The sequence below is a fragment of the Trachemys scripta genome, chromosome 5 (assembly GCF_013100865.1).
Source record: "Trachemys scripta elegans isolate TJP31775 chromosome 5, CAS_Tse_1.0, whole genome shotgun sequence".
Classification (NCBI taxonomy): domain Eukaryota; kingdom Metazoa; phylum Chordata; order Testudines; family Emydidae; genus Trachemys; species Trachemys scripta.
In genome coordinates this window covers 115446719-115464049 of record NC_048302.1, presented here as the reverse complement: position 1 = coordinate 115464049, position 17331 = coordinate 115446719, and the positions used below count along the sequence as shown (strand labels likewise).

The 17331-nt window shown below is 42.3% G+C and overlaps 1 protein-coding gene across 3 annotated transcripts in view; it reads left to right on the top strand.

Moving 5' to 3' along the window:
* PPP2R2C (protein phosphatase 2 regulatory subunit Bgamma) overlaps window positions 1–15183 on the top strand; it is a 270028-nt gene extending 254845 nt beyond the window's left edge. For all 3 annotated transcript variants that reach the window (XM_034770935.1, XM_034770936.1, XM_034770937.1), the window contains one exon: window positions 14686–15183. In XM_034770935.1, the coding sequence (XP_034626826.1) occupies window positions 14686–14977 (292 nt within the window). In that variant the 3' untranslated portion in view covers window positions 14978–15183. The remainder of the gene's footprint in view (window positions 1–14685) is intronic.
* Window positions 15184–17331: the final 2148 nt, after the last annotated feature.

Below are 17331 nucleotides of genomic sequence, written 5' to 3'. Positions count from 1 at the left end.
TTTTAATTTCACTGAGGGGCTGCCATAGGATGGAGTATAATCAATAAATCTGTAACTTGTGGTTATTGTACATATCAAGTTACATTTCTCCATATCAGTGTCCAGTCTTTTACTGCTGTTGTACCTTTTCATCTGCTCAGCCACAATTTAAGAATCATTATTCTCCGCACACTGGGAGAAAATCAAATTCCACTCATTTCCACCAAAGGCACCAAAATGGGCTGAAAGAATCAAAAGAAAACAGGACTTACTAAAAAAACGGTTTCACAACCCACCTGCATGGGGATTTTGCTAAGGAAACTCATGCTCAGGCAAGTTAACAAAGTAGCTTCCTTGTAAATCCAATCTAGCAGCTGAAAATAAGGAGGGAGGATGAGCCAGTGCCATGTGACCAGTCAGTGCTTTGCAGACCACTGGTCACCGTTTGTGAAGCATTCTTCTAATGTCATGCAATTTGTGTGTGTGGAGGAACTATAGATATAGGACCAAATTCTATTCATTTATTTCTTAGGCTTTAGCTTTATTCTGGTAGAACAGAGCAGGATTTGTCCCATAAAGTTATAACTCATCTCTGTATTATGATATACCAAGTAAATATAATTAATACCACTGTCTCCTTCATAACAACAAGGAGAAGATTACCTTTTCTAAGAACCACCTAGTTGTCAGATATATGCTCTCACTCCTTGCACAGCATTCCCATTGACATGAATGGCAGGTCCCTGTGAGGACTGAGTAGAGTATGTGACACATAATAGAGCATGCGACCCATACAAGCGAAATGCATCCCCTCATACATCTAAAAATGGGTCCGAGTTTCTCTCTCATACACACACACAGAGATACAAAATCATGCTTTATAATGTTGTTAGATACATTCTTTTCTTTGGACTATAGTTGCCTTTGCTCAGTTCCTATTTTCCTCCAGGAAAAGAGGTTCTCTCTTTACTGAGGTGCTACAACCTTCCACCATATTCTTCATGCAGAGAAAACTATATTCCTCTGTAATCTCTGACCTGGAACTGCTCTATTGAGTTGATGGTTCCTTCTCTAGCTATAAAGTACCTTTCTTTAGCCCAATAGGTGCACAGATGTTTCACAATTCCACGGATATATCGACTCATGTAATTCATAGAATTCCCCAGAGTATCACGGAAATTAGAAACAGGAAAGACTTACTGGGTCATCCTGTTAATGTAAAAACATTTCCTATAGCATATTCCCAAGTACTTCATCCAGCCTAGTTTTAAGTGACTCAGTCAACTGAAGCTACAAGACCATTGCCTTTGGGATATTCTACCTGAGTTTAATTTATTTTATACTGGGAATTAGCTATGTTTCAGCATTGTGTAAATTCTTCTATTTTATGGACTACCAGCCAGTGACCATACTGGGGTAAAATCCTTCACAGTGTCTTGTGACACCTTGGGTGTCGGCTATCTTGTGCCAGGGCTAACCAGTCCTAGAGAAGACTGCTGGTGGTGGGCATGACTCAAGATGTTTGAAAATTAGGATTGGCTCAGCTTTAGCTAAGCATCCAGAGTTTTGGGTGCTTCTCTGAACCTCTTGAACCTGCAGAGAGTAGATAGAAACCTCAGAACAACAGTCTCTCATGAGAGTCCCAGTACTACTTGCTTCCAGTCAGGATGGAAAGACCACCTGAATAGCCTTTTGGGGGGAATACTGACACATATCCCAGCCAGAACCTGGGAGTGCAGAACTGAAAAAAAAGTGTGGGTATGGGCAGGATATGGGAGTTAATCAGACATTTCAAAACCATCACAAAGCTTCAGGAGTCTCCTAATATCTTCAAAACCATTTCATCCATCCTTAAATGGGAGCTTTAAGACATTATGCTTGTAGGCAGCCACGCATTTGCACTCTCAGGTACTTCCTTCAGTAGCTGAACAAAAGTGTTCTCATCCTCGAAGTATCTGGATAGCTACATGTTAATAATACAAAAATTATTCAATATTGGGTTTAAAATGAGAGTAATTGTTTCAGTCTAATTCTCACTTGAAAAATCAGAAAGGTCAACATAGTATGAAATCAACTGGTCCTCATTCAGTGGGAGCATTCCATTTTTAAAGGCTTACTTTATCACACTCTTTATATGTGGGAGGATAGTTAATCTTGCACAATTCTGAATCCATCACTAAACACTGCTTATTAAAATGGATGGGATACCTGGCATGATCTTAAGAAACCAGCGAGCACAACTTTTGGTCAGACATTTGACAAAAGACAACATTCATTTTATTTTAATTTATTTTTGTTTTTCTTTTCTAAACTTAGTACACGTCCTCTTAACAGTCTGAACGAGAGTTAAATACATCACAACCAATTTTCATCCTTAGGGTGACACTTGCATTGACACTTCTGAACAAGGAGATGTGATCTTGCTTGTATAAGTGGCAATTATTTTGTTATTTCAGTGCACAATATATGGATTCTGTACTGGTGTTTAAGGAAGAGTTCCCATCTTTTTAAAAAATACACATTAATATTAAGATAGATGATCTGATATGTTAATATATATATTTTAAATACACCTTTTTGCAAAAGGTAAGACAGGCCTATTAGCACCTGGGGACTTTAAGGGGAGTCCCATAACAATATTTGCATTAATGAAAATGATTACAAATATAAGGATGGCATTTTCTTTAAAAATGCTAATCTAGTTTTAGGGTATTTAACAGGTTAAGTGGCACATTAGAAACAGACATGGTTGCATTCAAAAATTAAAAGCATGATTATATATGAAAGTTGTCTTCTTTTTAGTTAATTTTCGTTGCCATTAAGGACTCAATTCAGGATCACAATGAGCCCCATTGTTGAGGCTGTTTACAAAAAAGTCAATGTACACAAGCTCTGATTAAAACGTGATTGATGCTCAGTAACGCCAATGAACAGGAACTAATACAATCAGACAGATCCGATCGCATTTGCTGAAGGACACATTAATCATTATATACTTGGGCAAGAACAGCAATTGCAGGAGGTAAAGGGGAGCGGGGGATCTTAAAAATAATGCAACCAGCCGAGCAGATATTATGTTAGTTGACTGGGTTAAATAAACACATGCCATGTATAGCATATACATATGCATGCTTACATGACTTCAGAACATGCAAGCTTTATTGTATATAGCTGTTTTATTTAAAGATTTGAGAGTCCAAGTGAATGGAAGAATTAACTAATAACGTGTAAAACAGTGTCCCCTTCCCACCGCCAACCTTGGAATGCAAATATGCACACATTGTTATTTCGGAGTTTATCTCAAATGCCCTGGAATTAACAGCAGCTGAACAGGTTATCTGTGAATTACACTGTTGAATTTCTGTTTCACCTGACCTCCTCCAGTACATTCTAGATATTAGAAACTACATACATTAATACCTTTATATATATATATATATATATATATATATATATATATATATTTTAAACTAACTGCTGGAGGGAAGCCTTCAAAGGAGTCTTTCAGCTACCATGGTGGTGAGGGCCATACAAGTGGGTAGATGAAATCACAAACAACTATCAAAGAGCCCTCTGTCTTCATCCAGTTAGCTTCCTGAGTCTACTCTGCATAAGTGGCAAGTTCCAGTGGCCTTAAACCACTGATTTGCCAATGACTGCTTTAATAAAGATTTGGTTTTGTACACTTGTCTACCCCAGTCTTGTATGATGCAGTGGTGGGTTGATAGCAAAATCCACATTTAAAATATAGAAGACATCACTCAGATTGGGAGTCCCTTGTTTCTCATTCCCAGTCCCATCCAGGCCAGTTATATATGTGCCCCATAGCTCCTGAGCCTATTATCCAAGCTTGTCTATCAGCAATGGTGCTAAGGTTCCCCACCAATGCACCATCTAATTTATAGTCATGAACCTTCTCTCTCACTTCAAGCCAGTCAGTTCCCCACTACCACCGAACTGTGTTGTATGGTTCCCAGGTGAAGACTGGCTGCCCTGCGAAATAGGCATAATCGTGTGTATGGGGATCAGTGCAGCAGATCTTCTTCCTCCTTTTCCCTAAGAAACTCCATAATTTTCTCCCAAGCAACAGAGTTTTGGAAAGTCACTGGGTTCCTTTGAAAAGGGCAGCTTGCCATGATGGCAGCACCCATACCCTCTTATTGCTGAGCACCTGAAAAGTCTAGATTGCCATTTCCCAGGGTAAAATCGACAGGCGCACTCCTGGAGGAAGAAAATCGGTAAGAATCCCCTCACTTCCACACTGGCTTGGACCCCAATAACAAAATCCATTGGCTGAAAGTTGAAGCTAGACAAATTCAGACTGGAAGTAAGGCACAACTGTGAGGGTAATTAAGCATTGGCCAATATGCCAAGGGTTGTGGTGGAGTCTGAGCATTTTTATATCAAGACTGGTTGTTTTTCTAAAAAGATGTGCTCCAGGAATTATTTTGGGAAAGTTCTATGGCAGATGTTACACAGGTGCGCTGACTAGGTGATCACAGTGGTCCCGTCTGGCTTTGGAATCCATGCATCTCCTCTGCAATCACACAGTATGGTGACGAGGTGGTCTGGCAACAATGAGCACCAGGGTGGGCACTGCAGAAAAGATAATACAGCACCAACGTGTATCTTTTGTGCCTGCAGTTCAGAGGGGAGAGAGAGTAAGCTGGGCCATCCAGCCATCCCAGCACTATTCCCCTAACTCTGCCCAGTCTTTGCCCTTTCCCATGGTGCAGATGCCTCCAGGTGGTCGAGATTGGTGTGAGAGGGGAAAAACAGTGTCATGGGGTGGGGGAATCATCCAACACCCCATGCCCTGCAGGAAATAAGAAAGCCATATTTGGAAAGCACCCTCCATGTGTGAATTTAGGGGCAGGCATGTGGGCAGTTGTGCCAAGGGTTAGAGCAGGCATCACAGGATTCAGAGTCAATGATCAGAACTGGGTTACTTGGAGTGAGGCAAGGCAGGTGTGGTGCTGGGTCTGATGCTGCATACAAGCAGGTGCAGGAGCTATCACAGCCAGGGTGACTGCTTTGAACAGCTGCAGGATGGTCTTTCACCCAATCAGGCAGCCCACTACAGGCTGGCTGTGCTTGTTAGCTTGCCTGGCTTCCAGACTGGCTCCGTTGCAGGCCCTGATTTTTGAAAGTGAGGGCTGGTGTCTCAGGAGCCATTTAATGGAGCGTTCACAATAAGTCTAGGACATGAATGTTCTCTACCAGTTCCCAAGACTGCTCAACTCGACCACAGCCTTCCCAGTTCCCCAGGTACTGGAGCCTTCCCCTAACTCAGCAAGAGTTGAGGCTTTGCTGTACCAAGTATTCCTCCTGTCCATGTTAGGTTATGGGTGGTGGCAGTAGGTTGGAGTGGTTTGGGTATGGGTTCTCAGTGCAGGGTGTTCAGAGTGGGATGTGAATGATGGGGTGGCTCTCCAGAGACTTGTGCAGCTGTAAACTGAAAGCCAGTGGTTTTACCCATTCTGTAATGGCTAGGCATTGGTTGTCTAGTTGGGTGGCTGGGCAACTCAATTTAAGGTTCTGGGCAGAGAGCCACACCTTGTCCCCTATGGCCAGATTTGAGATAACCTGATGGTCTGGGTCTGCATGGTGCTTATAGGCCTGTTTGGCAGACTGCAAGTGTTCCTTGAGCTCCCCGTGCACCTGGTGTAGGTGGGAAGGTAAATCCAGGGGGGCCAGTACTGGGGAACTCACAGGCAAATCTGGGTGGAAGCAGGGAGTAAAGCCATAGTTTGCAAAGAATGGGCTATAGTGGATTGAGGCATTATATGCAAATTTGGCATACCACAAAAGGAGAAGCCAGTCATCCTTGTGGTAGCTCAAAAAGCAGCAAAGAGTTCATTGACTCTCTCTGTTGCCCATTAGTCTATGACAAGATGAGGGACTCGACACCAAGGAGTCTGAGATATTCCCACCAGAACTGGGAAATGAACTGGGACCCTGGTCTGATACAATGCCTCATTGTAACCCGTGATAGTGGAAGGCATTTTCCAGGAAGATCCCATCCATCTTCCATGCAGTAGGAACAGTATGGCATGGGATGGGATGAAGTGTTGCCATCTTTCTTAGGACGACAACAACCACAATTACCGAGTGTCCGGGGGAGGGATAGCTCGGTGGTTTGAGCATTGGCCCGCTAAACCCAGGTTGTGAGTTCAACCCTTGAGGGGGCCATTAAGGGATCTGGGGCAAAAAAAATTGGTCCTGCTAGTGAAGGCAGGGGACTGGACTTGATGACCTTTCAAGGTCCCTTCCAGCTCTATGAGATAGGATGTGGCAGTTCTACAATGAAGTCCATTGCAATAGTAGACCAAGACTGTGGAGTCATGTACAGAGGCCTATATTCATGCTAATTCATAAGCACAGAAACTAGGCCTCTATATAAGATGACAGCGGAAGTCTGCCAATTAGTTACTTTATTCAGAAGCAATTAGATTCAGACTGAAGGGGAAGGAGAGAAAGGAAATTAGAAACATTTGAGAGGAAGGAGGAAAAAAAGAAACCCTTAGTGGAAGAAGCAGTGCCAGGGCTTGCCAGAGCTGAGCTCCGGCACCTCTAGGCTTGGCAGTTCATAGCCCCTGCACCTCTGGGCTTGCTGCATCAGGGAATGAATCAAAAAGAAAATTGGTTGAGGCCCGGCCCCTCTTTCATTACAAATTAAGCATCAGGAAGAGGCAAGAGGCAGGCTGTGAGAGCAGGCAAAGGCTTCCTGGGCAGATGGAAGGGAGAATGGCCAGACAACTGAAGGGGAGACCAAAGATGGAGGAACAGAGCAGGGCAGGGCAGGCAGAAAAGGGACATGAGGGGAAAGCACTCGATAAAGGATAACGGAAAAGAGGGACATCAGGGAATAGCAAACAACAGGAAAGAGCACAAAGAGAGGGAAAGGAAGGGTAAAAAGGGGCATTTTAATAGAGAATGAAACAGGGAGAAAAACGATGAAAAAAGAAGGAAAAAAAACCTAACTCGAACTAGGGGTAAAGAATGAAAGTAGGAGGCTGGGGCAAGAGATGGAAATAGAGAATAGAATGGGGGCAAGAAAAGAAGGCAGCAGAAAAACAAAAGGAGGGAAACAAACACAAGGTACACATCGTAGATAGTTCACTTGAATTTCTACATTTTGTTATATTTTCCTTCTTGCTAAAGCTAAAGGGAAGCTAAAGAGAAGATTTGGCTGACAGCATTCCAGGAGTGGAGGAACCTTCTGGTCAAGTGTGACCCTGGGGAGGGCAAAGTATCAGTTTTTTAATGTTTCCAATTTGGGCAGGAGGAGAGACAAGGTAGCTTAAGGGGTTTTCTACCTCTAGTCTCTAGACAGTTCTAATAAAGACTCAGAAATGCCCGGCTTTGGCTACAGTAGTTGATAATTGTGCCGTGACTAGAGAACACACTATTTCAGTGCCACTGGTAATGCAGCACTTAAACAGAGTAAACCAGGTGGAACAATTAACAGCAATTTTTGCTCAGAGCACACACATGAAAAATTAACTAGCATGAACACTAAATTGCAAGAATTTTGTCAATATGCTGGTTATAGCACTGCTGTGCAGAACAAAACTGTCTAAAACTATGTATATATGACCTGAAGAACAGCTGTGTAGCTTGAAAGCTTGTCTCAGCTACAGAAGTTGGTCCAGGAAAAGATGTTACCTCATCCACCTTGTCTCTAAAAATAGAGAGGACACTTTTGTAAAGCGAACTAAATATATACACACACGCAGTGTTTCCCCTCTCACCTCATATGGCTGCCAGGTATAATATGGGAACTATTTAACCTCCCTATCACATACACACTATATTATCATGTTGTCATCATATGATACAGAATTGTGTTTCTGAACAAGAATAATAGAAATGCTAAGGTAGGCTCCCTCTTTTCATGTTATTGTAAACAGCAAGTAAGGTTATAATTCATCTGTCTGTGACCTTCAACAAGAATGGCCCCTTTTCATTACATAATGCTATTTTTACAATGCCATTAAATGGCAGAAACGAGGGGAAGCATGAACAGTAATCATCTACATACAAAGCAATAGGGACGCTTATATTTAAAAAAATGACACTATAGCTCTAAATGAGCCAGTCAAAGAAGAGAGACTTCTTTAATATGTGAAAGTTCAAGAAGTAACAAATCAAATGGACTGCAGAGGCAGCTCTGCGGCATACTAAACATTGGAAAAAGAGGATTTTTGACCATGACTGAGAGCTGTTCAGCTGGCACATTGCCTGTGTGAAAACTGCTCCCCTTGCTATTTCTGGATTCATCGGGGAGGGTTGGTTTTTATTCCCGAGGGAAATGTGTTCCAGCCATGTACAGCTCTGCAGTCCATGATGCCCCATCATTACAAACCAGTTTCAAAATTTTGCCCAGGGGAAGAAGCCACAGTACTTCATAAGACAGTTAGAATCAAAGACTGTGTGTTAGCACAGAGATACGAAATACCCTTTTTCTTTTTCATGTTGTGACTAACCATTATAGCAGGCGTCTTAATGACAAGACATGGATAGGGTACGTCTACACTACCCGCGGGTATCGGCGGGTAGCGATCGATCTATCAGGGATCGCTTTATCGCGTGTAGCGTAGATGCAATAAATCGATCCACGATCGCTCTCCCGTCGACTGCTGAACTCCAGCTCGGCGAGAGGCGGAAGCAAAGTCGACGGGGGAGCGGCGGCCGTCGATCCCCCGCCACAAGGACGCGAAGTAAGTCATTCTAAGTCGATCTAAGATACGCAACTTCAGCTACGAGACTAGCGTAGCTGAAGTCGACGTATCTTAGATCGATCCCCACCCCTAGTATAGACCAGGCCGCTTTGGAAGGAACACAATGTCAGACTTACTGCTGCTGAGTCACTTTCTGAAACAAATCTAATCTTGATCAATAGGCTTTATGGGGCTATTGGATACAGTTTATAAAGCTATCACACGAGCGTCTTTAATTTTACTGTTAGTTTGTTGCATAAAGGTGAGATGGTGTCTGGCCCTTGCATGGGTGAGCGGGGGCATGGTGGAAGGGAGAAGAAGCCTGGCTCCATATAACATCTGACGACAACTGCTGTTCCTGCACTCTTGAGTTTAGAGACGCTTTCCTGTAAGGGTCTCTGTAGGTGAGAAAGGGAAGAGCATTGGCCTGCCCTCTGCCCTAGCCGGCAGAACTGGATGGCTCTGGAGGGGGAGTGCATGTTGCACCCTCTGAAGGGTGCAGCAGGTCACACTTCCGGTTCATGCCTGGGAACTCTAGGAAGCACCGTGACTACCCATCCAAATCTGTGTGCAAGTTATTGCTGAGTACAGTGGTTGCTGTGACCTATACAGTCCCTCCACTACCAATATCTGACTCATTGCTTCTTTCTTCAGCATATCAGGATATTTGCTCTATGAAAAGTGCTATATAAAATAAAATCCTATTGTGTCAAATTCTAGGCTATCAGCAGCTACATTGAATCAGAACATAGATGGCAATATTGCTAATGATTCATGATGCAGAATATAGCTTGCCAGAGTTCTGCAGCTTCTCTGTATTGTTTCTGAAGTGAAGACAGTGAGCTAGGCAGCTATGACTCAGACATGATGCAAAGTCATTTAGTTGCACAGTTCTATTAATGTTTTACTATATTATTTGTATTACATAGCAACTAATGGCCCCCAACGGAGATCAAGGCCACATTGTGCTAGGCACTGTATGTATAGTAAGACACTGTCCCTTCATCAAAGAGCTTATAATTGATGTGGACAAGGCAAAGAGGTGAAGTGACTTTTGTACGGTCACGTGCCCTGCAGGTCTGGGGTAGAGCTGTGAATAGAACCCAAGACTCCCGATTCCCAGTCCAATAGACTATGGTGTATCCCAAACAACAAAATGCCACAGAAAAATAGTATAACCAACTGTACAGAGTGACACATTGCTAACACACAATAACTTTCATTCATTTTCTGGGATGGGGCACATGAAATCTACTGTTAGATTACATTAAAAAGACTTGTAGTTTATGGAGTGCCAACAATGAGCTTGGAACTGTACAGGCAGGAGCCATAGGATTATAGGACTAACAAGAAGGAAATCGGGGGTGTAGGGAGAAATCTGTTCAACATGTTTGTTGTCTATACACAAATGTAAGGAGTATGGGGAATAAACAGGATGAACTGCAAGTATTAGTCCATAAGTTAAATTATGACTTAATTGATATCACGGAGATTTTGTGGGAGAAGTCTTATGACTGGAATATTGATATAGAGGGATACAGCATGTTCAGGAAGGACAAGCAGGATGAAAAGGGAGGAAGTGTTGCATTGTACATAAAGAATATATATATTTATTCTGAGGTCCAGAAGGAGGTGAGAAGCAGACCAGTTGAAAGTCTCTGGGTAAAGATAAAAGGAGGAGTAAAAATTGGGGTGATATGGTAGGGGTCTACTATAGACTATCAAATCAGGAAGAGGAGGTGCAGGATGAGGCATTTCTAGAAGAAATAACAGAAATATCCAAAACACTAATAGAACAAGTCATGGTAGTAATTGGGGATTTTAACTACACAAACATCTATTGGAAAAGAAATACAGTATAACACAATATTATGTGGGACAACTTTTTGTTTCAGAAAGTGGATGAAGGAACAGTAATTTTAGACTTGATTCTGACCAACACGGAGGAATTGGTTGTGAATCTGAAGGTGGAAGACAATTTGGGTGAAAGTGATCATTAAATGCTCGATTTCATGATTCTAAGGAAAGGAAGGAGTAAGATCAGTAGCAGGACAATTTGTTTCAAAAAAGCAGCCTTTAATAAACTCAGAGTACTGGTAGGTAAGGTTCCATGAAAAGAAAATCAAAGAGCAAAAGTAATTCAGGAGAGCTGGCAGTATCTGAAGGAGACAATAGTAAAGGCAAAACTGCAAACTATCCCCATATGAAGGAAAGAATAATAATCGAAAGAGGCGAGTATGGCTCCACCAGGAACTCTTAAAAATGGGGAAACATGGGCGAACTAAGGAGGAGTACAAAAGAATAGCACAAGCATGTAGGGACAAAATTAGAAAGACCAAGGCACAAAATGAGTTACACCTAATGAGGGACATAAAAGGTAATAAGAAAAACATAGTACCTCTCTTCAAAGAGGGGAACAAGGAGGCTACCCCGGAATTATAGACCAGTCAGCTTAACTTCAATACCTAGAAAGATACTGGAACAAATTATTAAACCATCAGTTTGTAAGCACTTACAGGATAATAGAACAAGTCATGCTAAACCATCGTAATTTCCTTCTTTGACAGTATTACTGGCCTGTTGGATTGTGGGGGAGCAGTAGGTGTGATATAGCTTGATTATATCAAAGGGTTTTGACACAGTCGCACATGACATTCTCAGAATGAAACTATGGAAATGTGGGTCAGATTCAATCAGTTAGGCACCCACAATTTAAAGACTGTACTCAAAGAGTAGTTATCAATGGTTTGCTGTCAAACTGGGAGGATGTATTTCATAAGGTCCTGTAGGGGGACAGTCCTGGGTCTGGTACTATTCAATATTTTTATTAATGACGTGGCTAATGGAATAGAGTGCATCCTTATAAAATTTGCAGATGATAACAAGCTGGGAGGGGTAGCAAGCACTTTGGAGGACAGGACTAGAATTCAAAAATACCCTCAACAAATTGGCGAGTTGTATGAATTCAACAAGATGAAATTCAATAAAGCAAAGTATTTCATTTAGGACAGAAAAGTCAAATGCCCAACTACAAAATTGGGAATAACTGGCTATGTGTTAGTACTGCTGAAAAGGATGTGGGGTTATACTGAATCACAAATTGTATATGAGTAATGGTGCTGGGACTCACCACCTGGCGCCTCCTGCTGGTTGTCTCTGGGAATTAGCTCTGTCCAGTGGAATGCCCCCTCCTGGTGGTGTCCCGTCCGTCATCTCGCCCTCGGTTGGCATCTGAGCCCGTGTCACTCACCAGCTCGCGGCGTCCTTTTCGAGCCACTGCCCTCCAGCAGTGCCCTTAGTCTATCCTCGCCCCCTTCCGGGGGAGGGGAATTGATCAGCAGTCTCTCTGCACTCCGGCCACCATGTACAACCACACACCCCAAAGTCTAATCCCTCTTGTCAGGGATCTGGCGTAGTCTATAATGGCCGCTCCCTACGGCCAATGGCTGGGTGTACTGCAAGGGGGGGGGGAGACCCAGGCCCACCCTCTACTCTGGATCCCGGTCTAGGGACCCTCTGGCGACAGCCTCGCTGTCCTCCTTCTCTCCCCTCATCTGTCTGCTTCCCTGGTTCGCTTCCCCTATGGCCCCTTGCACCCGCTAGGCCCTTCCCCTCAGGGCCTGCAACCTGGCAGACACCAGGCTGGAGTTCCCCTCTGCTCCCCCGGGCCTGCCCAGCACTGCACTGCACTGTTCCTGGTGCTAGTCTCCCTGGTCTGGAGACAGACCTTCCCCTCTCAAAGGCCTGGGACAGACTCCTTGCTGCGCTTCTGGGCAGCCTTTATATAGGGCCAAGCTGAGCCCTGATTGGCCGTCAGTAAGCCCTTTCCTGATTGGCTGCCGGCCTGCGCAGCCTCTCTGGCCTACTCTGCCCCCTCTCACATCGGGGTGGGGCACTCACCCTGCCACAATGTGTCAACAATGTGATGCAGTTGTGAAAAAGGCAGCTATTCTGGGGTGTATTTACAGGAGTGTTGTATGTAAGACAAGGGAGGTAATTGTCCTGTCCTACTTGGCACTGGTCAGGCCTCAGCTGGAGTCCAGTTCTGTGCAACACACTTTAGGAAAGATGTGGACAAATGGGAGAGAGGCAGTGGACTCCAGAGAAGAGCAACAAAACTAAAAAAAGTTTTAGAAAACCTGACCTATGAGGCCAGGTTTAAAAAAAAAAAAAAACTGGGCATGTTCAGTCTTGCGAAAAGAAGACTATGATGGGGAACATGACTGGTTTTCCATGTTGACTGAAGGTAGGACAAGAAGTAATCAGGTTAATCTGCAGCATGGGAGATTTCGGTTAGATATTAGGAAAAACTTTCCAACTATAAGGCAGTTAAGCTCTGGAATAGACTCTCAACAGAGGTTGTGGAATCTTCAACATTGGCGGTTTTTAAGAAGAGGCTGCACAAACACCTGTCAGGGATGGTCTAGATTTACTTGGTCCTGCCTCAATGCAGGAGGCTGGACTTGATGACTTCTCAAGCTCCCTGCCAGCCCTACATTTCTATGATTCTATAGCTGCACCTTTAAAGACTATATGAGCTTTGGGTGACATTTTTCCCTAGTGCAGAGAGCCAATGGGATGCTCTCCACACCACTGACACCCTACATTGGAGCTGCAATGGGGGGGAGTATAACTGTGGAGCAGCTTTGCCATACGGTCTCCACACCTTCTGGCTACTGCTTGGGAGTGTCTGCATTAGCCCGCAATAGGTCAGTATTTTGTGGGGGGTTATAGGCACGGCCATAGGATCCATGACCATGTGGATCTAGTGACTTGAAGACCCACTGACTTCAGTGGAGCCAGACTATCACCCCCTTGTGATGGAGGATTTTGGAGCAGGACACAATCACTATTTCAGACTGTGGGCTGGATTAGGGGGTCTGCTTGTGTTCGGGGAGAAGATAAATTCCGTCCCTCTTTCTCCAGCCCCTGCAGATAGCCTTGCAAAAAGCATGACTACTCAGGCTTTGTGCAGAGGGATGGAAGGACTGAGAGGATACATATCTCCTTTTGTGATTGTGTAGTAGATCAAACGCTGTCACATCACGTTTATCGGTAAACATCTTTTTATTAACATATTTGGGGATAAATGTTCTCATAGCACTTGTTTCTCCAAACGTATTAACAATGTCCAAAGCAGGGACTGCTGCACTGGGGGTGGGGATGGGTAAAATAGGATCTAACCAGGGTCAACCCTTCTCCCCTTTCACACTTCCCCTGGATTTAGAATGTGGAGGGGAGACCCCCCCACACACACTCTGGGGACACTAGGGACTACCTACATGAGCTGCAGAGAGGAGGCAGCCAGAGACTCCACCTGGTAGAAGCAGCAGCAGACCAAGCAGGCACCTTTGGACATCTAGTTAAAGCTCTGGAATGTTCTCTGACTTCCCTCTGCCCTGCACTGATTCACTGTTTGCTCCAACTTCCGTCCCCACAAACATCTTTCTTGGCAACATTCATTTAAACAAATGTGAAAGTAAACAACGCTGTCAATTCTTGCTATTCTATAGCAAGTCATACAATATTTGCTGTTTTTCTTAAAGACACAGCTCTTGGAGTCATAAGCTTACATTTCATTCAAATAAAACTTTCATAGTTATGGAGAAAGCTTGAAAATTTGAACCATAAAGGCCCAAGAATTAGAATGCAAATAAACAGAATCCAAGAATTATTATTTTTAAATCTCATTATTTTTTAATCAATCTAATAATTTTGGGGTTCTGACTTATGATTTTTGAATACTTGGGATTAGCAATACTGAAGCAACCTTACAGTATATTAAATGCCATGAGATGATAAGAAACCATGTAAACTCAAAAGTCCATATATATTAAACTGCACAGTAACACAAGTTTCTGAACTCTATAGAGTTCAATTACATGGCAGGGAAAAGTAATTGTACTGTACTGATCCACTCCCGTTCGTGGTAGAGTTAGTGTATTCTGCTATTTATTCTTGCTTTTGTTTCCTCCCTCTTCAGTGTTATTATGACAGGTGCATATAACAACTTCTTTCGAATGTTTGACCGAAACACCAAGCGGGATGTTACCTTGGAGGCATCCCGGGAGAGCAGTAAACCACGAGCCATTCTAAAACCCCGCCGAGTCTGCGTAGGGGGCAAGCGAAGGAAAGATGACATCAGTGTCGACAGTTTGGACTTTACGAAGAAGATCTTGCACACAGCCTGGCATCCAACTGAGAACATAATTGCTATAGCAGCGACAAACAATCTGTACATATTTCAGGATAAAGTGAACTCAGAAATGCACTAGATCGATCAATATCTTTCTGTATTTATAAACCAGCCTTTTGAGAGTTGTAGAAGGACATGATCTTCACAAAAGTGTGGTCATTGTGGTGGAATTTGTAGATTCCCTCCCTCCACCCCTCAGTCTGTATCATTGTTGGTGGCAACCAACTGTTTTAAATCACTGCAACTGTATAATTGTCTAAGTAAAAAGGCACTACTGTGAATTCAGTACTGTGGTCTATGTCCATTTTTTAAACAACCAGGGGTATTCACTTCAGGACTGATCCTGTGAGGTGCTGAGTACCCTAAACTCCAGGGACAATGCTTCACAGGACCAGCATCCTGCTGTGCTGCATTCTTCCGCAGTCTGCAGTGTTCACCACATTATTAGAGCTTTTCACATTAGTCCCTTGATTTTTTTCAGGATTGCTTTCCGGGCTTTCAAAGTCAAGTAGACTTATTTATGAGTGTAGGAATAGCTGTGTCCCCCATACATTGCTGCGTACAGAAGGAAGGCCCTAGACAGTTAGTAATATGGAAGCAAAATAAATTATTCTGCTTATTAACAAGTGACAAGTTGTCCCTATTTCCCTTTTCACATTCCCCGTCCCTCGCATTGAGCCCGCATTATGGAGTTCCACAAACACTTTTATAATTTTTTACATCTGCTAGAAATCCTGACTTTGTATTTCAACTTTCTGAGTCAAAAAATGAAGAGTGCTGTCGATAATCTCAACTACCTTAGTTTAAAAAGGCAGCTTGTTCTGCAGGTACATTTCCAATCACACTGTAGAATGTGACAATACTAATTTCAGTGGGTGCCATTTAAAAACTCAGGATTTGCCACTCCACGGTGACTATTCAAAACATTTAAAGATACACTTGTTAATGCATATACACCTGTGCTATTACAATTTTGGGATGGGATTTTCAGAAACCCTCAAGTGTTGGCCTAACTCTGCTTCCACTGAAGTCAAACATTGAATTAAGCCCTTTGGAAAATCCCACACGTGATGTTTACTGCATCACACTTATTACTTTAAACTTGGTATTTGCAGAATCCCCAGGAAATACAGGTTTAATTACTATGAATGGTAACTCAAGAGTTTAGCGTGGCTCAGTGAATTTTAAAATGACTGTAAAATTACAAGATGACTCCTGGGTGAAACAGAAAACTAAAATTCTACTTAAATTGGTTTATACAGTTCTTTCTTCAATTGAACTTAAATGTAAATGGAAGATGATATTTCCATTAAGAAGTGTATAGAAATGGTGTACCATTTTGGAAATGCTTTTTAATCTAGGAAATCTTTCTGCATGACTAATAAAATCTGCGGAAAAATTATTACCCCAAATGATTTCTTCTCAACTCATGAGTAAAGGAGTGTAACTGATTCAGATGCCTTGGCTGATCTGCTCTTGTTAAAAATCCCTCACTTAGAAAAGGTTCTTTAACAACCTTACCCCATTCTTCACTAACTTTTTGGAAAATGGAGAATGAATTAATAAATGAACCTGCATGCTTTTATATTTTGATTTTTGGGGGAAAATCTACTACCAAGGTTTACAAAAAAAAAGGTGACAACTTTTTATATGAAGTCTTGACATGACACATGAACTATGTATGTTTAAATTTTTTTAGATTGATACTGTATATTCCGTGTGTAGAAGCACAAACGCATGTGCATCAGTTTCCAGCAATACTATACACATACAGTATGAAATATGTAGGTTAATTTTAAAGGGAATGAGGAATGTTTGTTTATAAAATACTGTATACCCTAGAAGACATGGGCAGTATTATATGTATATATTTATTCTAATTAAAGTTAACAATCAATTTTTTTCTTGTAAAAAGGTTTAAGAATGTGGTAAATTGTATAGAAAACTCATTAATGCCAAACTACTGCTTCAAGGGTGTCATACACTTTCTTTGACTTTTGGCCGCCTCCATTAACCTTTGTAGCCCAAAAATGCTAACAGCTCATACTGGCATTTACTGCTAGAAGTACTGTAAAACATATTTAGCTTCTAACATCCTCAAGTAAGAGTCTATATGTAACTTATTATAAAGCAGATCTTAATACAACAGTAATACTATTTTTATTTCATGTACCTTATTCTGTTTCAGGTTTGGGTACCAAAAAGATCTTGTAAAAATAACTAACTAATAAAATACATTTTTGGAGCTTTACAAAATTATTGATTTCCAGACCAAAATGATATGATGTGATTATTGAGGAAAATATGGAAATCCTTTTAAAGACCAGTATCACATTCATGACTCTGATATCACTGCTACGATTCAGTTTCCTGGTCTTTTTGAATGTAAGAAAGTTGACATCGTCATTGTGAATCTTTTAAAACTTTTTTTCG